The sequence below is a fragment of the Nilaparvata lugens genome, chromosome 3 (assembly GCF_014356525.2).
Source record: "Nilaparvata lugens isolate BPH chromosome 3, ASM1435652v1, whole genome shotgun sequence".
In the NCBI taxonomy this organism is placed as follows: domain Eukaryota; kingdom Metazoa; phylum Arthropoda; class Insecta; order Hemiptera; family Delphacidae; genus Nilaparvata; species Nilaparvata lugens.
In genome coordinates this window covers 45337517-45365002 of record NC_052506.1, presented here as the reverse complement: position 1 = coordinate 45365002, position 27486 = coordinate 45337517, and the positions used below count along the sequence as shown (strand labels likewise).

Genomic DNA, 27486 nt, shown 5'->3' with positions numbered 1-27486 from the left:
TTTTAGAAGAAAATTTTAAGAAACAAGAATTGTAGAGGAAGATTTAGAAAATATTTTCGTCTAAAAAAACGGTTGAATATCTTGAACGGTTATTGAAATAAAAGCGATATATAGCAAAACCCTGAAAATTTTGGCGGTCATCTTGTTTCCGAGGTGTTTGCCTGTGATTTCGACTTATCATCACGATCCTTAATATGCTAGACCAAACGAAGAGATTGAGACATCTTCCACCACGGAGTGCCTTACTCATGACATTTGCGCCCGGACTATTACTATTACCTTAATTATTGTTTGGTCCGATGTACTATTTGATTGGGCTATGGGTACATACCATAACATTTTTTTCTTCAAATCATGCAGCCAAGTTAAAAATACAAATCGTTAAATTGGAGTTGAATTAGTAGAAAATCAAGAAATTGTAATACGGTATCACAATTTATTAGAAGCAAAACTTGACAAAATAAAGGCGAAGTCAATATGTAATCAAAAATATTCAATGACCATGAAACACTTTATTGATTAAATGAGTCATGAACTTAACATATTTCAAAATTAACATTATTTTCAAAACATCCGATGCCGAATCAGTATTTAATACTTGCAAATAAATATTACAATGAACTATTATAAAATACTGTTTTCAAGACACCTAGGTTTCAATATAAAATGTTCACTGTATCTATCAATATTTAATTTCTATATTGTAAAATTATTTTACAATATAGAAATTATAAATTAACAATAAAAGATAAGAATTATTCTGCCACCATTTTTCAACATTAAGTAAGAAGCCTCAACTTTGGGTATTAGCAATAATTTAATTCTATCAACACTATACTGTGTTACAATTTAATCATAAATTGGCTTAAATAATAGAAATAATAATATATTTATCGAGAATATAAAATTTATTTAATAAACTCTGTCGTAACTTACAATAAGACTAAAGTGTTAAAAGTAATGAGTCATTGATTAAATTAGAATATTTTCGTTATAACTTGACTCAACTAAGAGATAGAATTAAAAAAATTTTTTTTGAAAATGTTGACATATTTTTCCAATTTGAAATGTTGACATACTTTAAGCTTGAAACGGCTTACATTCCATCAAATAAATAAATTGCATAAATGCAATAAGAAACTTAATTTTTTTAATGTCAAAATATTGGAAATCTACTGCTCTTATGAATTATAAAATTGAATGTACAATAATGAATATAGTTTTGATCTTGACACAATATTAACTCATTCATGATTAAAAGTGCATTAATTGAACACTATAGGTAAATGTGCAAGACGTTTGGTAAGCAGGTTTTATCGAATGTCATAGTAATCATTAATGCACTTGCAATTTGAGTAAACTTCCACTAACGATAATAATACTCTATCTAGTTTTAAAGAATGATAAGAAAAGTAAAACTAATTACAAATAATTTTCTAATAATAGAAAGAATACCCAAATAGAAAATGTAGATGGAGCATTTACAATGCAAATCCTCAAATAAATAAATTATAGTGTAAGTATTGTGTAGTAGCTACAAGACTACCAAGAATTGAAGTAAATTTATGTGGATGGAACAAGCTGTGGTAGCACAAACGGAAAATAGTTGGTACCGCGAATTAAACAATTTCTTCCACTAATTAAACAAATAAGTAATCCACTTATTTCCAAATAAAAGTGCGTATCAATTGCTTGTCCATTTCTATTTCAAATCAGGTTAGATAGATAATATAACGAAATATCATTTTGGACTATTGGTGCTTCTTTTATCATTGAGTTTTATGATGAATCAATCTTATTCATTTTGGCTAGTTTCTCCTGTACCGTACTTTAAAATTGATTAGCTTTCATAAAACCAAGATTGTGAAGCTAGTATTATTTTAATGGCACTTATAACTTTAACAGTATTTTCAAAAATAATATTTATAATTTCGAAAGTAAGGAATTATCTGATGTCTGTCAAACAATAATTTTTCGAGCAATAACTAATTCACATACTAATAATATAATTAATAAGATGGAGTCTACATAGAAAATAGCAACCGGTGATATTTCCCAGAGATGACTTCACGATATAATTATTATATAATAAAGAATAAAAACCATTCTAAAATTAATGCTATAAGAAATATTTCATTTTCAATTGTATTTTATTAAATAAATAACATTTTTTCAAGATATACTGGATAAAGATAATATTAATACATACAACACACTGAGAATAAAAATGAATTATAGTGTCAATAATAGCATTTCATTCATAAAAAATTGCCTTGACTATATTTGATAAAATCATTAATGTTTCAGTCAATCAAATTAAGACGTTAATTGGTTCTTAGTTGATAGTCTCCATTTTGAGTAATGTATCGAACCCATGGCAAAGCTTGATAACCGCTCTTCTCAATAATTTTGAGATACCTGACTTGGATGCCGGACGTTGTAAAATAGGGTATTTCAAATTTGACTTGGATGGGCGGCTTGCCTTCGTAGTCCTCGCATTCGATGCTGGGCAGGCCAAAGTGAGCGCGCATCAGGTACTCCTTGCCGCCGGGGAACGACTTGATGGTCCAGATGATGGCGTTCTGCTCGGCGGCGTACTTGACGCTGCCGACAGTCGTCTTGAACTTGGGCGAGTCGGCGTCGGCCGGCACCGGGATCACCACCTCCACATTGTTGGCTGTCGATCGGCGCTTGAACTGCGACTTGGCCTTGATCATGTACTCGACGCGGCTGTGCGCGTGCCGCTCGATCACCGACTCGATCCAGATCAGCGGCTTCACGTGTGTGTTCAGCCGGTATGACATCAGCTCGAACTCTCCGTCGGGCGGAATGAAAGATATTGTTCTATCATTCTCGAATCTTGACAGTCGAACGCACTGGTGGAACTTGACATCTTCGAGCTCGACTGACTTGGACTTGCCTCGACCAGTGCTCTCGAATAGCACCTTGTCGTTGAGACCCAGTCTGAGCTCTGGCATCCCTGACAGGTACACTCTCATCTTGATTGCTCCCACTATTTCACTTCTAAGCACACTTCCAACAACATTAGCCAGCAAGTTCACCGATTCTATCACATCTAGAAACACCTCATTCTTTCTGTACTTTATGCCTTCTGATCTCCAAGATACGGCATTTGTCACTGCCATAGGTATCCTAGGTTGAATCTCCAACTTATGACCTTCTTGTGTGATATACTCTTGAAGGATTTTACTATCCGTTGTCTGAGGGTAACCAAAGTCTAATAACTCATCAAGAAGCTCATAGATAACAACAAAATTATCTCGAATACTTTCCTCTTCGGTTTCCTTGAAGTATTCCGTCATCACTTGAACAATTTTATGAAGAAAAACAAATACAAGAGCAATGTTGGCATTCTTTTTTGTAGTCGACACAATGTATAAGTTGTAGTGTTTAATATATGAGAATGTGCATTCACTTGTTTGAAGAACGGGAGTCATACCATGACCCTCCTCCTCTTTTTCCATCAGCAATGGCATGAACTTTTCTATAACACCCAACTCAATGTCCCCTCGATAGTCCCGAGAAATCAACACCTTTCCTTTCACGTCCAAAATGTAGATTGCGGAGACCGACATGTTGAAGAATTGGTAATCAACGCACAATAGTCACTGGTAGCAGAACAATAATCACTGTTTAGAATCTACTTACGAACCACTTTCAAATGACAAAGCACTCCACCACTCAAGTTTTTCATAGTTCAATTAGTTTTTGTTTATAATTCAGTCCAGTTACCTGTAAAACACATCATTCTGTGAATTGCTGATATCATGAAAATTCCTCTATAAAATTAATACAAATGTGCTGGGTTATTTTTTCTAATTAAGCACCAATATTATATTTTTAAATATTCAACGTAATTTAACAAATATATAGATCTAGTTCATAGTAATTAATGCTGAGTCAACAGAACACATTACATACAGGAAAGTGAATAATAATGATAAAATCGGAAACTTGATAATAGGCCTATTATACAGTGAAATATTATATAATTAAATTCGAATTTTTGTAAAATAAAATCAATTGAGTAAACCATTTTTCCAAGCACAATAAAGAATCCTCACATCATAAAATCATTCAATTCGATTTCAATATGTTCTACTTTATCAAAATTCATGAATTTCAAATAAATGAGATTGAGAATGAGATTGAGTCCGTCACAAAATGTTCATCAAGTTATAAGAAATTATTTTGGAAATTCGATGTTCTCAAGACAATCTGAAATACTAGCAACTCTCATGTCATAAGATCGTGTGTGAAAAAACATATAAATTGGAAGTTCATTTGAACTATAAATTAAAAAGCCAAATGTTTTTGCACATTCTAGTCAAGTACTCTTATCAAAAGCTGTAGTTCTACTTATGAATAATGCGTTAGGCCTTCACTAAGGAGGTTTTGATTATTCTCATTACAACTCTAAATTAATTTCAATAACAACGTAGTAATTAAATAATAGATTAGATAGATTCGAGAGCAATGGTGGCAGAATTACGAATGAGAGACACAGTGACACATAGGTCTAACATCACAGTCATTATTCATCCAAACAAATTTAATCGATTCAATTATGAAAATACTGCATATATAAATTATATTGGAACTGAAACTTTCAAATATAGTCAATAATAACTACACTAAGTGTTATTGTAATTAAATAAATTAGGTAGGGTATTGCTATTAACTATCTTGACAAATTTGTATATATATACGTTATCGAAGTAAATGAGGAAAGGATTCAACAATTTTCGCAATTCAACTTTCATACGGCTAAATTTTAGACAGAAATCGATTATTTAAAAAAAATTGATAATTTCAATATTTTAATATTTTTCTAATAGCAAAAAGTAATTTCAAGATCGTCAACTAAGTTTGATTTAGTTTCAATAATTTACTTAAATTGCAGTTTTGTAAATGAAACCGCTTCCAATTGCGTGAATGAAATAGGCAAGATGATTCAATAGTAATTTGACAACATAAAAGTTTTTGATTTCATAATGTTGACGATTTGCCTTTTGGAGTAATTATTACAAGGCATGCAGCATTTGTCTCAATTTGTAACATTACTGTACAGCGGTCTAATTTTGTAATCAATATTGAACTGGAAATATTTGTGATGTTCAAGAAACTAAATTATCAACTATTTCATGGCTCGGAAAGTGCAATCTATTAAATTTCAAAAAGAAAAAACCAATAGAAGAAATATTAACAACAGTTGTCAATTAAACATGGGATGACAAAAAGAACTTCCAATAACTTACTTGCAAAAGATACAGCATTTGGAAGAATCATCTTTTGAGCACTCGGCTTCAATACATTTTGAGTGAAGGATATGACTACTTTTGTATTTTATATTCCAGGAGCCAAAATTATGCTCTTCCTCGTTCACAGGTAGACGAGCAAGATCAATGCCTGATATAACATTCACCATTTCCTGAAAAAATAAATAAAAAGGTATTTTTAGATAGCAGATACAAATTGTAAAATGAAAAGGTTTACACTTGAAAATTTAGGCGCACATGGAATAGAGAAGATATATTTCAATAATAAAAACAACGAATTTCTTGATAATGTGAGAGTAGTTGATGGTCCAGTCAAATGATCATTTTTCTGGAAACATCCCCGAAAGAATTTTTCTCGTCTGTTTCATAAGTATTTTAAGGCGCTTAATTCGAATTTGAAATTTGAGAAGAAGGAGCTGTAGTACGAGAAAGTCCGATCATTGTGTCAAAAGTTATGAGTGTTTCATATGCAAGTTTTGATCCTTGAGTTGTCCTTAAGCGCCTCCCGCTGGGTGATTCTGATAGAACATAACCCTTGTATAATAAATATGATCAAAAATATTTTCAAGTTAGGAAGGTCTCGAAGGTTATAACAATGGAAAACTTGTATTTTGGCTGTAGGGCATGGTTTTCTTTTTTTGCTAGTACTCCCACTCCCCTCTAAACTAAATTTCAAAATTTCTGAGGAATCCTGTTCAGAATTAATTGCACTTTCACATCATATGTAATTTTTTATCATTACTCTATAATGCTCCACGTTGTAACGTTGTAAAGAGTGAAAGTAGTGAGTTTCCAGAATTAAAAAAAAAAAAAACTTGAAAAATACCCCTTTTTTGAAAATTTGTAGCTCCAAAACTGGAAATCGTAGAATCCTGAGCGACCACTTAATTTATTGGACATTTTATTGTCTTCAATTTTATAAAACCCGAGGTTTTCGAAATAAAATGGAAAAATTGAAAGTCCCCAAATTTGGGGGTTTTTAGAGGTGAAGCAGCTCTCTGGCATGTCAGCGAATTTCAAATTCAAATTTAGCGCCCCAAAATACATATGAAACCGACGAGAAAAATTCTTTTAAGCTTTAAAGTGAGTGTTGATCGTAGGTACCAAAATGATCTACTGAATTGTGATTTCTGGCCACTTGGTGTAGTAGTAAGACAGTTTTATTTGCAAAAGACACAGAAATACTCCACGTAATGTAGGACTACCTATCAGAAATGACAGTAATGTTACCGAAAATGAAAGCACTTCTAATGAATCTGGTAAGCCAATTTTTTTAGAGAATGCATCATAAGTAGCACTGGTAACCCTACCTTGCTTGATGATCTCAGAATTGTATATATAAATGTTCAATGTATCAGGACGAAATACAATCTTCTTGTTGAATGTATGGACTCTTTTAACTTAGATGCTGTATGTGTGTGAGTGAACATTGGATGAAAGAGTTGGAGGCTCTCCACTATAAAGTAATAAATGATTTTGTAATGACCAACTGTTTCAATAGACAAGTGATTGACCGTGGAGGAGTATATATGTAAAAAATTCTATCAAATATAACAATATTGATGTTGGCCGTTTTTGTGTGGAGTTGGATTTTGAGGTGACTTGTTCAAAGCTGGTGTATTATGATTCGATTGTACTTGTGTATCGCTCACCAAATGGAAGTTTTGAAGTTTTTGTGAATAAGCTTAAGGCTTGTCTTGGTTTTGTTCTCAGGCGAGGTGGAGGTAACAAAATCCTAATTGATGGTGATTTCAATGTGCGTTTCAACTTGACTGGTGATCGAGAGGCAAATGCTGTGATTCACTTGCTGAGATCTTTTGGCCTTTTTGTCTCTGACCCTAAGCTCACTAGAGGACAAAACTGTCTGGATATTATGGCTACAAATATTGATCGATCTGATTATCATGTGAATGTGATAAACCCACTGGTTGCTGATCATGATGCACTTATAGTGGATGCTGAAATTGGTAAGGCTGATAGTAACCCCAAAATTACATGGCACTCTCAATATGTTTTTAAATATCGTCCTTGGTCATATCGTTTAGACGTCGTAGCGGTAGCATGTCGAGAGCATTGTAGTGTTAATAGAATAGTGTAGTATAGTGGTAGTAAAAATAGTTATATTTCGATAGTTCCGTATCTGCGCCTTAGTGGAATTAGGCCTACGCGAAATTGTCGAAAAGTGCGAAATTACAGTACGCGAGTGCGCGTTCGAGCGTCCCGGTTAGACAGGCCGGTCAATGTTCGCGACACAATCGTTTTGCTGAATAATGAATAAACATTTTAAATTCAACATAAATGTCGTTCGTCAGACCGTCGAAATTTTTTATTCCCGAGTTTGAAGAAGAGGCAACAGAAGATGAAGAAGAAGAAGTCAAAACGAATGAAGAAAAAATGGAACCCGGTAGTGTAAACGCAGGTATCCCTACAAAGGAGTCAACGCCGGAAAAGGTCATCGACCCAAATAATTTAAGAACAGCGACCGAACAAATATTGTATAATAGTTGGAAGGAAGCTGAAAATAAATGTGTAATAATGCAAATCAAGAATGAAGAGCTTGAAACGAAGCTAAAGCAACTGATTAAAAGAATCTCTCTTCTTGAGAAAAATGGAGAGAGTAAGAACCAGCCTCAGTCATTTACTGTTGGAGGAAATTTGAAAGCTGATAAACTAACTGCCGAAAAGGAAGAAAACAAGAAGCTACATTTCTCTACGGATGAAGAAGAGTTAGCAAAGGAGACTAAATGGATTCGAGTGAAATCAAGAAATTCAAAAAAAGGAAGATGGATACCTCGCTTTCGCCCTCCCCCCCAGCCATCAACAAGCAGTGCAGCAACTGACAGCCAGCACACCAAGGAAAAGAAGAATAAAGTAGTGCCCCCGCCTCCTATCATTGTGAACGATATAAAAAATTTCAATACGTTTTTGAAAACTTTGAACAGTGTCTTTGCAGATGACAAGTTTAGAATAAAGCTAGTCAGTGATGAAACATTCAAAATCAACGTTCTAGATGTAGATACTTATAGAAACGTAACGAAAAAATTGGTTGATACTGGCTATAAGTGGCATTCATACGAAAATAAACTGTCTCGACCCATCAGAGTGATGGTAAAGAAACTACATCATTCATGTAGTCCAGATACCATACTTGATTATTTGAAGAATCAAGGCTATAAAGTCCTGGAAGTGGTAAATAAACTCAAATGGAAGACTAAGGAACCATTGGACATGTTCCTGGTATCCTTTAACTGCGAGGAAGATATCAAAAAAATATTTGAATTAAAAACGATGTAAGGTGGAAATTGAAAATATAAGGAAGACAAAACTGATAGCCCAATGCAAGCGTTGCCGGGCTTACGGTCACACCCAACGTTACTGTAACATGGAACCAAGATGCGTGAAATGTGGATCAAAGCATCTAAGTAGGGACTGCCAAAAATCCAATGATGTCCTACCAAAATGTGTCCATTGCGGAGAAGCTCACCCTGCAGGTTATAGAGGGTAGCTGTACTGTAGCTATTGAACTGCAGAAAATCAGAAATGCGGCTCAAAAACAACTCAAACACTCCCACGAGCTCAATCAGTCAAAATCCAACTACAAAGCTTGGAGATAAAAATACTAAGCAGGTAGAAATTCGTGTGCCTACTCTGAGTAGAAGAACATTTGCACAGACTGTTGTAGGAAACAAAGGCTCTAATTCGAATAGCTGTTAGTTCGATAATATGGAGGGAGATATTAATCAGGTGCTGAAGCTCATTTTACGTAAGTTAGACAAGCAAGAAAAGAGTATCCTCTATCTGGAAGTGCTGTTATCATCAAGGATAGTATTCAACATCATGAAGAAATTAAATATGAGTCTGAAAGAGTGCAATTAACTAGTGTAGCTGTTCAAACAAGAACTTATAAGTTAGTTGTGGCTGCTATCTACTGCCCACCCAGACATTCAATACGAAAAGGAGAATACATAGCTTTATTTGAGATGTTGGGTACAAAATTCATTCTTGGAGGTGATTTTAATGCAAAACACGTTTTTTAGGGGTCACGTTTAACAACCACGAGAGGCCGAGAGCTCTATAAGGCTATTATAGAGTACGGTTGTAAGGCCATTTCTACCGGAAAACCAACCTACTGGCCCTCAGATATGCAAAAATTTCCAGACCTAATAGATTTCTTCTTAATTAAAAATGTGAGTTTTAACTACTTGAGTATTGAGAAAAGTTTCGACCTTGATTCTGGCCATTCTCCAATTCTTCTACAGCTGAGTGAAACTATAATACAAGAACAAAATGAACGGCCAGGGCTTGTTAATAACCGTACAGACTGGGAAGGATTTCAACAGATGCTGGAAGAAAAAACAATCCTTGATGTACCGTTGAGAAGCATGGAACAGCTTGATGGAGAACTGGAAAAATTTGTCATTGACGTGCAACAGGCAGCCTGGTAGAACACCCCACAACTAAGAAGAAGAACTGTAGGAAATAGCTACCCAACGGAAGTGAGGGAAATGATAGCTGAAAAAAGGAGAGCTAGGGAAAAATGGCAACAAACAAGAGCTTCACAAGATAAAAGGCAACTTAATCATTTAACTCAACAGCTCAAAAGAGAAATCCATCAAATTAAGAATGAATCAATGAATCATTATCTGAGAAATCTAACAGGAGATGAAAGCACCGACTACTCTCTCTGGAAGGCAGCCAGGAAATTGAAAAGACCCATTCAGCATGCACCACCAATTAGGAAACAGGATGGCTCATGGACTAGAAGCAATGCAGAAAAATTTCAAGCATTTGCTGATCATCTGGTAAAAACATTTCAACCACACAATCATGATGAGCTAGAAATTGAAAAGGACTTCATTCAGGAGAGCGAAGAGTTTAGACATGTTACACTGGATGAAGTAGAGAAAGAAATAAAAAAATTGAATACAAAAAAAGCACCAGGATTTGATTTAATAACAGGAGTAGTATTGGAGAATTTACCAAGGAAAGCTATAGTGAAATTAACTAATATTATAAATGCCGTTTTTAGACTCAAATATGTTCCTTGCATGTGTAAGGTAGCTGAGGTGCTAATGATCCCAAAACCTGGAAAAGAGCCTCACAACATCTCATCATACCGGTCAATATCTTTGCTTCCAGTAATGTCAAAACTGTTTGAAAGAATATTGTTGAAAAGGCTGAGCCCGATTATTGAAAGGAAAAAATTGATACCAGATCATCAATTTGGCTTCAGGAAAAAACATTCAACAATTGATCAGGTACACAGGATTGTAAATATAATAGAAAGGTCGTTGGAAGAGAAAAAGTTTGTTCTGCAGCATTTCTGGATGTGCTTCAAGCTTTTGATAGAGTCTGGCATGAAGGACTAATCAATAAGTTGAAAAGTTACTTCCAAAGCAATTCACAGACATCTTACATTCATATTTAACTGGACGATACTTCAGAGTGAACCATGAAGATGCTTATTCTGGACTAGGAGAAATAAAAGCAGGAGTGCCACAAGGGAGTGTTTAGGGCCGATTCTCTATCTTCTGTTTACAAGTGATCTACCATGTCTCGAGAATAATACAATAGCAACATTTGCCGACGACACAGCAATATTAGCTATAAGATTGAAAGTGCCACAGCAAAACTTCAAAGATCTCTCGAAAAAATTGAAGACTGGACAACAAAATGGGAGATTAAACTCAATGAAGCAAAATCAGTTCATATCAATTTCACCAACAAGAGGGCTCAACCCATACCAATAACCATTAACAATCAAATAGTACCATTTTCCAATGATGCCAGGTACCTAGGTATGACTTTAGATGCAAAGCTTCGCTGGAAGGTCCATGTTAAGAAGAAGAGAGAAGAGCTGGGAATAAAATACAAGAGACTCTGGTGGTGCTGATACTCGTGGTGAGATACATGGCTATGGAACCCGTCAGACTCACCTCATCAACATGCCAAGATGCCGTTTAGCAAGGACTCAGAGGTGTTATCCTTTCATTGCCTTCAAAATGTTTAATAAGCTGCCAGAGTGGGTCAAACAAGGATAGTGGAAGTGATGGACAATTCCGAGCAGTATCGAAATCTCTCTTGGTGGAGCATCCATTCTATAGCCTGAGTGAATTTCTTGATAGTGAGATGACATTTTGAAACTTTTTTGTGACATGTTTTACCCTGAGAGTCTAACCAGCAGCGCTGGTCAATGACTTAGAATAAAACTAAAACTAAAACTTTCGGGGCTGTTTCCTGGAAAATTACCATTTGACTGTAAATAAAGGTTAGTACCGCAAATCAACAAGTTGGTACTCTGAGTTCATTAACTCATGAGGGGTTTTATAACGTCTCAAAAATATAATTTTGTAATTTTTACCCACTTTTCAGAGTTCAAAGATGAAACATTAGCTTGATTCATTCTTGAAATATTAATAAAAATTAGTTATTAGTAATGGAATTGATTTTGAAGGCTACCTTATACATTTTTTCTATAATTGATGACATAAATATTTATTGTACCTGCAATTTAATTGAATTTTTGAGATTGAACTTTGAGATTAATTAGATTTTTTACCTCATAATGATATTTTAACATTGAGGTTACTTTTACTTTTGTGAAAACTTGAATTCAAGTAAATTTAACTTCATACACTGTTACCGTACATATTTTATAGAATTGAAACACTAAAGGGGCGTTTACATTAGTCAAGTTTCCTTGCATTCAATTTGTGATAAGAAGAAAACTTTGAGATTAATTGGATTTTTTTACCTCTCAGTTGGCCCTTCAGAGGTGTACTAAGAAATCTTTTGGCGATATTTTAACTCTAAGGGTGGTTTTTAAGGTTTTAAAGTTCGTCTTTTAGCATGTATATTCTTCTTATTCTAATATCTTAAAATTATTATTGAAATGTCCATACCATATGTTAATATAGAACTAAAATTTAGAGAGAGTACCTCTTTGAAACAGTTATTCTGGTAACTAAATTAAAAATTTGTCAGGTTGGCATTAAGTTGAGTTGACTTTGTTAGGTTGGCACCAAGTTGAAGATTGAAATGCATTTATCCAGGACCTCCTAAATACGAAATTTATCCAGTACCTCCTAAATACCTGATTTATCGCGGAAAAATTGATTGGGTACTGCTACTTCAATCAGAGCTATTCCTGGGAATATTATATTACTAGCCGTCAGGCTCGCTTCGCTCGCCATATCCGTTTAGCCAGACGTTTAGTCTGGACCCCCGACTGGATCGTCCTAGCATATGATAAAAATATGACATAACATTTCAAATTTGGTAGGTGTGTTCAGTTGGCCCTTTAGAGGCGCAATAAGAACGGATTTGGAAAAATTTCCAAAGATACGCCCAAAATCTTCGTTTTTTAGCGTTTTCTCAGCTTTATCGAGAACAAATAAACAGAAAATGTTCAAATTTACTACAGAAGCTCAGCTGGAGTGCAATAATGTTGTGTTAGAGGGAATTTGAAATAACGCCAAAGATACGCCCAAAATTAGCGTTTTCTCAGCTTTTCTGCGTTTCCTCACCTTTTCCAATAATATTGATGGAAATATATTTAGAAAAATTCAGTACACAGGTTTAGCTGAGGTGGAAGAATTTTGTTCGTCAAAGATACTCTGATATAGTAACAGGTGTTTTTCGATATCAAATTGACATAATACGTTCAAATTCGGTACAGAGGTTCCGCTGAGGTCCACATGCAGGCAAGCCAAGCAAGCCCGCTGATCTCATTTTTGGACAATCCAGTCGGGGGTCCAGAATTCGGTACAGAGGTTCCGCTGAGGTCTACATGCAGGCGAGCGAAGCGAGCCCGGTGATCTCATTTTTGGACGATCCAGTCGGGGGTCCAGGGGGCGGAGCCCCCTGGCTAGAGGGATATGGCAAGCGAAGCGAGCCTGACGGCTAGTATTAAGATATACTCTAATTTAGAGTGATAAACCATGTCATGTCAACAGATCAGATTATTTTGATAGTCTATTAAAATGTCTGGATAATATTTCTCGCGAGATACGGTAAGCTGTTTGAATGATTACACAGCTGATCTCCCACACAGGCACACGCATCTTCTGTTATCAACAGATCACGAAATCTGTTCTTCCAAGAATAAATTATCCTTTTAATGTCCTTCAGAGTTTTTCCAGGGATGAGACATAGTGCAATCGAATCTTTATATTATAAACCTACTATGTTCTGAATTTCGTGAGAATCGTTAGAGCCGTTTTTGAGATCCGGTGAAATAAAAACATATAAACATCCAAACATCTGAACATATAAACAGAAATTGCTAGTTTAATAGTATAGGATAATTCAAATCCCTCTGGGCGTATTTTTGTGCTCTACAATCTGAGATCATGTAGATCGCTCTATCTCATATAGATTTCCATGTACACCTGACAACAATGCTCCTTGTATTGTGAAAAACACCTAATTTTCTGCTTCAATCATCATCACCAATACAATGTCCTCACATTGATATTTCGCACAATGTCACAAGTTCATGAGATGGGTCGATGTCGAACGAGGCAAACGACAGAAGAGTCCTGCGAAAATGGAGACCAGCGACGGTAGAGACCTGCGACATTCGAGGCCAGCGACGGTAGAGGACTCCTGAAAAAGAGGCCTCAAATGTCGCCTGCGTTAGGCGACAGTTGAGGCTTCTCTAATTTTTGTACAGCCCCGACAGTCGAGACCTGCGACGGTAGAGGACTCCTGAAAAAGAGGCCTCAAATGTCGCCTGCGTTAGGCGACAGTTAAGGCCTCTCAAATTTTTGTACAGCCCCGACAGTCGATACCTGCGACTGTAGAGGACTCCTGAAAAAGAGGCCTCAACTGTCGCCTGCGCTAGGCCCTCCAGAATGGCAGACAGCACCAAAAGAATTATATAATTAGTATGTATTTACCAGCAATTGAATTATATATTATATCCCATTATTCCTTCCATCTGATGAATAAGTATTGCAACTTCACAACTGATTACTTTCATATGATGATAACATCATCATACGTTAAAATAGAATTACCATCGCTACAATCTCATATCCTACACTCGGCCATTCTGACAAATTGGCTTGCTCTCAAGCCATAAAATAAATGAATATGAAAAGGATTACAAACATAAGCAAAACATGGAAAATAAAACAAACATAAACAAAACATGGAAAATAAATCAAACATAAACAAAATACACAAGATGAAACGAACGTGAACAAAACATAACACTGCATTACACGCAATATTGCTTGATGAGACTGACTTTCTTTCGCAGTTGGGGTACTTTGAATTACTTTTTCATTAATTTTCTTCTCTTTGTTGAGTATGCATCAACTCATACATATTCTTCATTCTATAATTATTCTTATCATTTTTACTTTTTCCAATACTAGCGAATATTTCTTTTTCATTTCTTTCTAAATTCATACCTTGACTTTCTTCCATTTCCACATCTTTCTCATCTCTCCTCATTTTTTGTACATTCTCATTTCGTTCTCCAAGTTTTTCCTTATAATTTCATAATTTGATTCAATTCCATTTTCTTCTCCATTATTCCATCCAAGTTCCCTTTCCCCCATCATCACCCTATTCCTTCCTCTTTTCACCATTTCCAATGTGCAGATGATTGTGGGATACAGATTTTAAACTCACATAACCATTGATACTTTCAAGTTTTTGATCATAAATTTTCAATAATTCTCCACTGAAAGGATTTGACAAGTTATCATTAAAAGGAATCAGATCAAATGCTTGTAAATATTTAGATTGATTTTGGTATTCAAATCTAGGTTTTGAAAAATATTCCAACTTACCATGGTTAGAAATCAACTCTGCGTCAAGAATAACTTCCTGATTAAGATTATAGTTACCACAAACTCTGTTTCGAATTCTATGATACCAAAAGAGATTCTATGAAGATGATGCATGATAAACAATCAACAATGAAGATGATGCATGATAATTATTATAAGAGTTAAGTGTATGGAATTAATGAAGCGGAATAGGTTGGAACGGTATTGGTAGTATTTTTGGATAGATTCAACTGCACTTGACCATTAAAACACAAATCTCAGTTCTTCCCAGTTCTTTGAGTCTATAATAATTATTGATGTTGTCAGCAGAATAAATTCATTTGTATTGGTATTGTGCAGTCTTCAAGTTCACCATGTCTGCTCATATTTCGAGATGAGAAACGTTACCTGAGTCGTCGTGACATTAGCTCAGATAATATAAATCCTTGATCCTGTTAGTTAGGCACATATTCAATGTCTGTACAGTAAAAATACATGTCTACTCTATCTGGATTACTGGAGAGAGTGTGAGAGAGATTGTTTGATTCGCTGCTTTTATTAAAACCTCCCGCATTGAAAAAAATATTCTGCAGTTATTATTATTGCCGGTATTGAATTATAATTACGTATCTTATGAAAAAATATCACCGACAACATCAAATTTATAGATTAGAGAATTGTTCCAGAAAAAACTTAACAAGCTTGAAAATACTAGAATATAATAAAGTTGACAAAAATAGAAATAATTTCAATTGATTACTGAATGTTCAGAAGATAAATTATGTTGTAATAGTGTGATATTGAGAGGGTAGTATTGTAGTTGTTTTTTGTATCTTATATTGTTTTTCAGGTTTTTGAACTGAAATTATTTGAAGTTTTAGGAAATATATCATGCGTTCAAATTTATTGTTGTCTTATGTGAAAAGTGAATATTTTGAGTTGAATTAATTTTAAAGGGCCCGGTCATTTCTATTTTGAGCTACAATGTTAGTAAATTATTCTGGGTCTGGCACACCCAACTCTCATGTAAGTTGTGAGTTTTGATGAAATGTTGAGTGATAACAGTTGAAAAGGTTAGTTCCTGTTGGAAGAAACAGTGATTTGTCTTCTGGGATATCACGGCCTGTCTACAAGAGGCTACTGTGTGCAAGAGTGATGGGGCCATTCCATCTATGCCCCACTCCCGATGACATCATTGCTACTACTGATGTGATGTCCACTGTTCCGGGAGGATGCTGACTTCCTGATGTCGCTGAGGCCAGCGAACAGCTGACTGGCTTCCGACTGCCAGAACTGACCTACAGCTGTATTGCAGTTTGCACTGATGTCAACCACCTACCACGGGCTGAGTTGTCTGGGTACTACCGTCGGGTGCATGGATGCATCTCTTCGACCACCCCCATCCATATCGAAGGGCTGTTACAGGTCCCAGCTCCAGGCTTCATGTCGACCAGATAATAGTGTCAAGTGTTAGTGTGAAAGCAAATTAAGAGTGAATGAAATTTTGGTGAAATCGTCTTTTTTAGGGGAGGGGGTAATGTAATAGTGTGATATTGAGAGGGTAGTATTGTAGTTGTTTTTGTGTATCTTATATTGTTTTTCAGGTTTTTGAACTGAAATGAACTTTGATTTTACTGTTTGTTGAACCCTGCGTTTTTAGTGTGAGAATTGACTCTGTCTTGTTTGAATTTGCTAACTTGTTGCTCAGTTGTCAAAATTAAAGCGATTTTCGTGCATTTTTCAAATGCAGTTTCAATTTCTTGTCGAAAAAGCTACTGTATTTGGGAATTGTACGACCATTGACCTTTTGCAGCTTTGGCTTTTCCACTGGAAGTTATGCTCAACGCTCGTGGAGGGGGAATAATTTTAAGTGAAAAGGCCACAGTTGGAATTGAGACGTAACTGGGAAAACATGTAACGGTGTGCGAGCCTCGGTCCTCTGAATGGGCCCATTTCCCATTCAGAGGGACAAATTGTTATGTTTCAGTTATCAGTAATTTTTATCTAGTTGAATAGGGAACCAAATTTTATAGAGTTAGTAGGAGTGGAATCAGGAAATTATTTGTGCGTGTGAGTTCAAGTATAGTGAGTTTTATTAAAGCGTATGTGAGTGTTTCTGAAGAGTCTAAGTTTGAATATTGTTAAAATGGTGAGTGCCGAACTTTTGTTATTTTTCTTATTAAGCTCAAAATTTAGTTTCATAGAATGACCGAGGCCCAAATTTAAATGCAGCAAGTTAGCAGGTTCCCAAAATGTGTAGATTGGAATTGAATATATTTTTTGTGAATCAATTGCTGAATCACTTTGTTCTGTTTGAAAATTTGACATGTTACCTGACTTTTATTGATTCGTTCTATTTACTTAGAGTTCAATAAACCTGAAGTTAAATTTTATTAGTATTTTTCATTGAAGTTCCTGACTCGTAGTTGCTAGCTGCTAGAATAGGTGACAATTAGTTGATGATGATAATCTGTGCATTTGAATGAACGAATCCACTAAAAGCTCCCAGCCAATCAAGGATTCAAATAGAGATTTGATAGCATAATTTTGGTAAATATTATAGAAGAGAATAAACAACCCCCCTCCGTTTACATTGGTGGCTAGCGGTAGTATAGTCTGCAAGAATGGCTATCAAACCACATGTACTCTTATATATTTCATATTTTGGAAGGTTAACTCAAAAGAGACAAATATGTCACCGGTTGCAGAAATGATGTCAGGTGTGGTGTAGGGTTAAAATTACCTCCTCCGGTTACAATGTTTTTCAGTTTTCAGCTAAATCATTCAATATTTCATTTTATCGATAGTGTAGTGAGATTTTCTTGGAAAAAATTCGTAGGTAATTTCACGATCTACAGCTCAAAAACTGGCGCGCCGATAGATCGATTCAAATTTCCCACTTCGACTAGCATTTCTGGCACTCTTCGCAATTGGCCAAACTTTTGCGCCAAGGTACATGATTCGTCGACCGTGAAGGCAAGTCGGCGGACTATTATATTCGGGCTATTATTATATTACACTCTTATTTACTCCATCAATTACTGAATAAGACGGATTGATTATTAATTCAAATTTTCTTATTGTTAGTACATTTGGAAGATTACAAATTGAGAGTGTTTATCTGAACTTATTATGTTGTATCCTATAACATAATCCTCACAATTTTTGTTCAGAGAAGTACACTCTTCCTTCTTTCTATTTCTTCTTCCGTTTCTTTTCATTTTCTCATCATCCTTCTTCTTCTGATTCTTGTTTCCTCCTTTCTTGTTCTTCTCCCCTTCGTTTTTCGGTGTCATCTCCTTTCCTCCTCATGTCTCTTCTTCTGTTTCCTGCCTTCTTCTTCTCTTGTTCTCCTCTTCCACCTTTTTTTCTCCTCCCGTACAAGCTACCTTGGAATTCTTCTGTATTATTTTCATGCTTTGTTACATTACCTCTTTTTGTATACCAGGCTCAATATGTTTCACTATCTTTTATCAATTTTTCTATCCCCATTAAATTCACTTTTTCCATGTATCTATTTACTATTTGTCCCAATCCCTTTTCGTCTGATTCCTTTCTCCTTCTCCATGAATATGTTTTCTTCTCTCTTATCCATTTTCAATACTAAACATGACGAAAAACAAAGTAGATCATTAACGTTACCCATTCTAAGGACATCATAATAATTATATTCAAAGAATTGCTTCATCATTAAAACGTTTTCTTCAATATTCATTCTACATCTACCAATATATTTCATTCACTCAGGTGAGCGAGAAGAATAATAAGAATGTTAAAAGTTCTACTGTATGAAATTTTCTTAAATTTCACTTTCTCAAGTGGTGAATGAAAACAAAGAGATTTTAGCTAGAATGTGTCAGCCTTCCGAGAATCCGACTCTCACACGCGCATGTATGTTTACATTGTAGATCGTCTCGACTTAAAAATATGGAGTGCAGTATACAGTTCATTTTTATTGCTGATACAGATGTAGTGAATAGCGAGAAATTACAATGATCATAGGCGCCGACTACAAGTGGCTGGCAGGGCATCATCCCCACCCAATCAATCAATCTTTAATCTTTAAACTCACCCACCATCAATCTTTAATCTTCTACTAAAAATGAAGATTATTCAAAAAATTAATAGTGATAAGTGGTGATGAGGCTGACAATTTGGGGAGGAGACTTTATAACTTTACCTTGTTATATTTACGTACGGTAAGGTCACCATAGATTTTTAATTCCTAGCCTAGTACAATAAAGTTCTGTCATAGTTTAAAAATGAAATTATTCAAGTTTACAGGTAGAACAAACATGCGTTTACTTTCAATGTGTATCTGTCCATTAACAATTATTGAAAGAGTAATGTCAACACAAGTAAGAAGCTGCACCAATAATATTTTATAGAGATAGCAGGTCGTGAGGGGAAAACGAAGACAGCGCGCATGCAAGAGTCAAGCTGTCAGAAGGGTAAATCAATGAGGTGCGAAGAGAGCGCGCTCTGAAATGATGCGCGCTCTTTTCGTACCTCTACGATTCGAGTTTGACAAGTTAGTGTTGACAAGGGTTCAAAATTCAGGCTGATATATATAGCTTGAAACGTAGGTAAGTCTCTACATTAGAACGAGCGTTAGCGAAGTTCTCACTTTTGACTTACTGAAGGCGTTTTCTGCCTGTTTTTATGTTCGACAAGAACTTAAGAGAGAATTGATCAATCAGCTTCAAATTTTGAACACGAATTCTTCAAACCTTTTTACAGGTCAAGTTCGTTGGACAAAAAAATTGACTCACTCCTTCAGGATATAGAAATAATATTGGAAGTGCATAAGATGAAAAATTGTTTTGATTTTATATCACACAGACTGTCAGACGGACAGACTTTATGTGCCGACACATGATTTCAGTTGCAATAATTCCAACAACATAGAAGTCTAGATTACTTCCATGTTGTTGAAATTATTGCAGCTTTCAAACAGCTTTGAAGTAATTTAGCAGAATCGTACTCCAGTCAGAAAATAAAATTAACACTTAAAATTAAACACAAAAATATAATTAACAGTTAACATAAATCGAAGTTCACTGGAATTCATATCAATAAATTCGGCTTGAATCAAATCACTTCAACACAATAATTGGAGAACACTAACAGGAATCTACAATTTTAATATTTTTCAATATTCACCATTCGGTCCTCAACACGTCGATATTTGTTGAAGGGGTTTATTGAAGAAAACTAGAAAATAAGTAGTAGCATGTATATTTATATGTATTATCAGGGAGAACGAAGATCTGTCAAGCTGTCAGAAGGGTAAATCAGTGAGGTACGAAGAGAGCACATACTGAAATGAAGCGCGCTCTGTTCGTACTCTCACGAAAATGATTCATGACCAACCTTCAGCCAGGTAGGATGCGCGTCCTCTTCGTACTTTCGGTTGTGAGTCAGAGTCATTGAGCACTGCTTTTTAGGGATGAAGAAAAGAGAAGTAGCCTGTCACAAGGAGAAGAGTCTACACTACCAAATTACAAAGAAAAACAAAAATAAATTATAAACCAGAAAAACATTTTCAGGGGTGCCGCGGGCGAAGCCCCCTGCCGAGCGCGAAGTGCGAGTTATAAATACTAGGCACAGGAATAATCTTAGAACTGAATTTCTACAAATTGCAAGATCTCAAAAAAGGTGGCTTTAAAAAGGTACAAAATATAATATTATATTTGATCTGATTATATATAGTAATTGTTAGAGATCTTTCGGGTATATTTTTCAAAAACACAGTAAAAAATATTTTTAAGGAAGAATGTTTATATAAAGTTGCGATTTTCAAATCAACTTCCTAGATTATATAAGAAGGTTATTACTCTATTCATCGTACTATGTAACAACCATTTTCGATTCTCTGAAGCTTATTAATTTTTCAACTTTTAAATTGTTTTGATGTTGACTATGCATTGGAAAATGTTTCATGTCAATATATGAACTTTTATTTCTATTAAGTTCAGCATGCAAAATGAAGAAACCCGCATCTTTCCACCCTCCAATTAAGTTTCGTCAACAAAGGTGGTCAAGTCTTGATATGATATACATTCCAGTACTTGGATGGTGGTTCCTAAACATATTTTTAAGTAATGTGAATCCATTACTACTGCATTATGCCTCCTTCATTGACAAATCTATACATCAATCTATCTTCTATCTATATATGAGAATAGATGGTGTCTGTCTTTCTGTCTGTTTGTCTGTGAGCTCATCACGCTTGAAATACTTGACTGATTAAGCTGTAATTCTTCACAAAGATGGCCTGTATACCGACAAGTGTCATAGGCCCATTTTCGTTCTGAAAATCCTTTAAAGTTAAGCCCTACCATCCTTCAAAGTTCATATTCTTTTTTCATGAAGGAAGTTTCCATTATTTGGTTTTCAACAAATCAGATGTTATAATCATTACAAAATGTATTTCATAACATCTATTATACACTAGATAAAAATACACTATTGACCCATTAGTACAGGTACAGTCTGGTATCGCAGTAGGATGTGTCCTCAACTGTCGTCTGCTGCAAGCGACTCTAATTTTTGTACAGGCCCGACAGTCGAGACCTGCGACATTCGAGGCCAGCGACGGTAGAGGACTCCTGAAAAAGAGGCCTCAAATGTCGCCTGCGTTAGGCGACAGTTGAGGCCTCTTCAATTTTTGAACAGCCCCGACAGTTGAGACCTGCGACCGCAGAGGTCTCCTAAAAAAGAGTCCTCAAATGTCACCTGCGTTAGGCGACAGTAGAGGACTCAATTTTCGTACACTTCCGACAGTCGAGGCCTACCTACGATCGTAGAGGACTAGAAAATAGTCCTCTACTGTCGCAGGCCTCGACTACCTACGATCGTAGAGGACTGGAAAAGAGTCCTCTACTGTCGCAGGCCTCGACTGTCGTCGGTCTCGACTGTGAGGACAATGTAGTTGGTGATGATGGTTGAAGCTGAAAATTAGGTGTTTTTCACAATACAAGGAGCATTGTTGTCAGGTGTACCTGGAAATCTTTATAAGATAGAGCGCTCTACCTGATCTCAGATTGTAGAGCACAAAAGTACGTCTAGAGGGATTTTGAATTATACATCTAAATGATAACAATCGGATGATATTGTTGATCAAAAACTAAAATTCATCAAAATTGATTTTTTCTTCAAATTTTACTCATTTTTGAAAAATCATAACTCAGTATTCATTGGAGATAGAAAGTTCCGAATAATCTCATTTTATAATTTAATTTTAAATGATCTTTAAAGCATAGCCTAACGTAAATCTGTTCTTTTAATTCTTTGTTTTCAATAATAACTGAGATAACAGGGGGGGCTCACCGGCTAGAGCTTAGCCTCTTTTTTATTCATCAAATTTGTATTAATATAAAATATCCAAGAAAAAAAAGATGTAGGCTAGGCTATGCAATCCTGAAAGTAATATAATGCTATTTTAGTTTTTAAATGAATAGGCTACCGGTACCTTTCAAAACATTGCAGCTACGATGAAATGGTGTAGCCTATGACAATTGTAGAGACAGATGTAACAAAGTCATCAAGATCAATAATATTATTACATTTCAATACTTTTGAAACCTGAGGTATGAGCGATTTAAGTATTGCTAGCCATGTCAAGTTCCCTGTACGCTAGGAAGAGGAAGGTTCTTAAATAGTCAGGTTGGGTCAGAGATTATTACTATTAACAAATAGGTCTACTACTATTACATAGGATTAGTCATACCGTTTGGGCTGCACTCTAGTATATGGGCCGCGGAATCTAGCATTGAGACCTACATAGATCGATAGAGGAGGTCAAGACGAGATCAACCATGTATAACATTGTTGTCGATTTCCAAGGATTAGCTGAAAAAACATGGTGGAAAGTTCAAAATTTTTATATTAATTTTTATTTTTAATAATTTTTTATGGCTACAATCTGTTTTAAACTAGTGCAATCTTATGTAAAATTTGACGAGGAATTCAATGAAATTTCAGGTTCGTAACTTCAGTAGTTTTTGAGATATTGCAAAAAATGTGCGAAAAAGTGCAAATTTTTGGTTTAAAAGAGGTGAACCTGTTGGAATAGTGATTGATATGTATTTTAAACTATTGGATTTAATAGAATGATAACTTCTAAAGAAAAAATGTCCAGTTGCCACTTGATTGCCTAAACTCAAAATTGTTCGAGATATTTGGGCAAATAAAAATATTGCAACTCCATTTTTTGCTACCTAGAGAGAACTTAGGTAAGAAAAAGCTTAGATTGGGGAAAGCTTAGGTTAGGAGGAGCTTGGATTAGGAAAATATTAGGTTAGCGTTAGAGGAAGCTTAGGTTAGGAAAAGCTTAGATAAGGGAAAGCTTAGGTTAGGAGAAGCTATGGTCAGGAAAAGCTTAGGTTGGGAAAATCTTAGTTTGGGAAAAGCTTATATTAGGAAAAAAGCTTAGGATGGGAAAAGCTTAGGTTAGGAAAAGCTCAGGTTGAGAAAAAGCTAAGGTTGGGAAAAGCTTAGGTTAGGAAGAGCTGGGTATGAGAAAAGCTCAGGTCAGGGAAAGATGGTTTAGGAAAACTTGCATTAGAAAGAGCTCAACTTAGGAAAAGCTTAGGTTAGGAAAAAGCTTAGGTTGGGAAAAGCTTAGATTGGGAAAAGCTAAGGTTAGGAAAAGCATAGGTTAGGAAAAAGCTACGGTTAAGAAAAGCTTAGTTTAGGAGAAGCTGGGTCTGGGGAAAGCTTGGGTTAGGAAAAGTTTTTGTTAGAAAAAGCTTAAGTTAGGAGAAGCTTAGGTTAGAGGAAGCTGGGTCTAAGAAAAGCTTAGGTTGGGGAAAGCTTGGGTTGAGTAAACGTAGATAAGGAAAAGCTTAGGTTAGGAAAAAGTTGAGGTTGGGAAAAGCTTGGGTTAGGAGTAGCTTGGGTTAGGTAAAGCTTAGGTTAGGGGAAGCTGGGTTTGGGAAAAGCTTAGATTGGGGAAAGCTTGGGTTAGGAAAAGCTCAGATTAGAAAAAGTTTAGGTTGGGAAAAGCTTATGTTAGAGAAGGCTGGGTCTGGGATAAACTTAGGTTAGGAAAAGCTTAGGTTAGGTAAAGCTTAGATTAGTAAAAGCTTAGGTTAGTAAAAGCTTAGGTTCGGGGAAGCTGGGTCTGAGAAATGCTTAGGTTTGAGGAGCTTGGGTTAGTAAAACTTAGATTAGAAAAAGCTTAGGTAAGAGAAAAGCTTAGGTTAGGAAAAGCTTAGATTAGGAAAAATCTAAGGTTAGGAAAAAGCTAAGATTGGGGAAAACTTAGGTTAGGGGAAGCTACGTTTGAGAAAAGCTTAGGTTAGGGGAAGCTTAGGTTGGGAAAAGCTTAGATTAGGAAAAATCTAAGGTTAGGAAAAGCTTAGGTTAGGGAAAGCTTAAGATAAGATTGGAAAAAGCTTAGGTTAGGGAAAGCTTGGCTTAGGAAAAGCTTACATTGGGAAAAAGCTTAGGTTAGGAAAAAAGGTAAGATTGGGAAAAGCTTAGGTTAGGGAAAGCTTGGCTTAGGAAAAAGCTTGATTTGATTCAATTATTTTCAGTCTTTTAAAGCTTCTGAATTACATTAGAAGCTGAATAAAATGTGATCCTAAATATCGGTCTGCACTATGCCTATGCAAACATATTGAACTCTTCTAAGGCTAAAATACTACATTTTCATGTATTTTTTCCAAATATCTTAATAGTCTAAAAAATTTTCCAACCTCAAATCTATTTTAATGAATTCCCTGCAAAAATCCCAATGAGATTTAGCCAATTCAGTAGTCACTAAAAGTAGTAAAAAAATTAAATATTGAGAATTGAAGAGTATTGAGTGTGCAATTTTTTTTATTTTCCCAAATATCACGAACAATTTTGAGTTGAGGCAATCAAGTGACTGGACATTTTTTCTATAGAATTTATCATTCTACTAAATCCAATAGTTTAAAATACCTATCAATCACTATGCAAACAGGTTCACCTCTTTTAAACAAAAAAATTGCACTTTTTCGCACATTTTTTGCAATATCTCAAAAACTACTGAAGGTACTAACCTGAAATTAGTTTCATTGGATTCCTCGTCAAATTTTACATAAGATTGCACTAGTTTAAAACAAATTGTAGGCTTGAAAAAATTATTAAAAATAAAAATTAATATAAAAATTTTGAACTTTCCGCCATGTTTTTTCAGCTAGCCTAATCCTTGGAAATCGACAACAATGTTATACATGGTTGATCTCGTCTTAACCTCCTCTATTGATCTATGTAGGTATCAATGCTAGATTCCGCGGCCCATAAACTAAAGTGCCCCCACAGTTTCCATATTTAAAAAGATCGTTTAATTACGTGAATGGTTGACTGAAGAAATAATGAGTATCTTAAATGAGTTGGTCTGCAACTTATACAATCTTGTAAGTTTGAAACAACTGCAGCTTGATAACTTAATGTAACTAATTATTAAACATAGTGAGCGTCAACTTGGAATTATTTTTTCAAGTAATCCATATTAAATTCAATGACTGAATTAGCCACAAACTGTTGATATATGTATACTAATTATTGGTCTATTTTTTACGTTGAAACTAAAGATGGAATAGCTAGGGTAGTTACCAATTTCAATCGAAGATATCACAAAATCACTGACCAAGTTTACTGTGTGTAGATATTTTCACGTTTATCATAAAGTGAGAAGCTAATGATAAGAACAACTTTCAAAAGATTATTTGATACAATATTCAATTACCATCTCTTCTAATGTTCTAATTTACAAAAACCAAATCGCCATCGCCATTTTGCCTTTGCCACTTTTGCCAGTTCGTCAGTTACAGCTTCTTAGACCAGTTATAGAATAGACACGGCCTATTGTATATTCCATTGATATAGAGAATAAGATTAAGAAGAGCGATATCCGCTATGATGCCACAGCGCTAGTGTAGCTACCAGAAATTTCGGGCAAGAAGTCAGGTATTTGTATTCGCTGTGTAGAAAAAGAGCCTTTTTCAAATGATAATATTTTTTTTATTGAAGCAATAAAAAATATTCAAAGTATGGTAGTTTCATGCAGTGCTTATGGATGTACGAATCTGCATGCACCAGATAAAAATATTTCTTTTCATACATAAGTATTTTTATATTTTCATCGGTCATGTTTCATGCAGGCTTAGGTTGATTCATTATCATTATTTGCCAATTAATAAAATATAAGTTTCGGTAATATTATAATAAATATTTTATTTCCATAGATCCAATATAGGTATCCATATTCCATTCCATTAATTTGTCTCATATTGTAATATTTTGTGAACTATGAAAATATTGTATGCTGAATTTGTATTATAAAAAATATTATTTGCTAAAATTGTCTATAAATTCTTCATCATTGCTATTGTTTTATTTTTCCCGTTCTTATAATATGTAGTTATTATTTATTATCTTATATTAAATATAGAAGTATAGAGTATAGTTAGGTACCTATACTTAAGTTGCAAAACGAATGAGAAACAGTTCCACGAAATATTGTGATAATGGTTAATTTATTATTATTTGCCATCTAATAGAATATACGGTAATATTAGCAATCTATAATTTTTGTTTTATTTTTCCCGTTCTTATAATATGTAGTTATTTATTATCTTATATTAAATATAGGAGTATAGAGTATAGTTAGTACCTATACTTAAGTTACAAAACGAATGGAAACAGTTTCACGAAGTATTGTGATAACAGTTGATTTATTATTTACTTATTATGATGCCATCTAATAAAATATACGGTAATATTAGCGTTCTATAATAAATGTTTTATTTTCCATATCCTAAATACATGGTAATAGGAAAATATTGTAAAAATGAGATTCATTTGCTAATAGAATGGATCAAAATCTGTAGTGAGGTAGGTTCACTAAATTAGATGTTTGGTCAAGTTTAAAATAATGTTCAATGAACAAATCATTGCATCATATGGTAATGGAAATGACGAAAAGTTGAAAAAAAATTATATTGAAATCCATCAAGTATGTCGAAAGATATAACGCAATGAAAGTCGATGTTTTCCCATATAAGTCTGTCTGGGCGCCTGACTTCTTGCCCGATATTCAATGGCGACGAGAAATGAAGGAGGCATCATGCTTCCAAACGCTTGAAGGTATAGCTTAGTCATCTAACTATATATATCAATGGTATATTCATACCACAGAGAAGAGATCAGAGGGAACATTCTTACCGACTATTGTTTCGCCTTATGTGTAGTATCACTTATACCGGTAGAAAGCGCTTGTATACGCAAATGACGATTTCTGTCTGAGCTGAGTTAGGGGGACGTAGTAGGTAGTTAGTTACTGTAGTAGGGGGACGTAGTGGGGAGTCATTGGCATCCTACACTTCCCTCTCCAACAAACCAGTTCACACCACTCTCTCCCCCCAGCA

The 27486-nt window shown here is 35.0% G+C and overlaps 1 protein-coding gene across 3 annotated transcripts; it reads right to left on the bottom strand.

The window, feature by feature from the left end:
* Window positions 1–422: 422 nt before the first annotated feature.
* LOC111046397 (AP-1 complex subunit mu-1) lies at window positions 423–25933 on the bottom strand. 3 transcript variants are annotated; one of them, XM_022331941.2, is made up of 3 exons: window positions 25806–25933; window positions 5280–5452; window positions 423–3753 (listed from the first exon to the last, which is right to left on the bottom strand). In XM_022331941.2, exon 3 carries the CDS (start codon window positions 3594–3596, stop codon window positions 2325–2327), a length of 1272 nt encoding a protein of 423 aa, XP_022187633.1. In that variant the 5' UTR covers window positions 3597–3753; window positions 5280–5452; window positions 25806–25933; the 3' UTR covers window positions 423–2324. The 3 variants fall into 3 exon arrangements, with proteins under 3 accessions (XP_022187633.1, XP_039279817.1, XP_039279818.1); XM_039423883.1 differs by having other exon boundaries at window positions 25673–25907; XM_039423884.1 differs by having other exon boundaries at window positions 25707–25888.
* Window positions 25934–27486: the final 1553 nt, after the last annotated feature.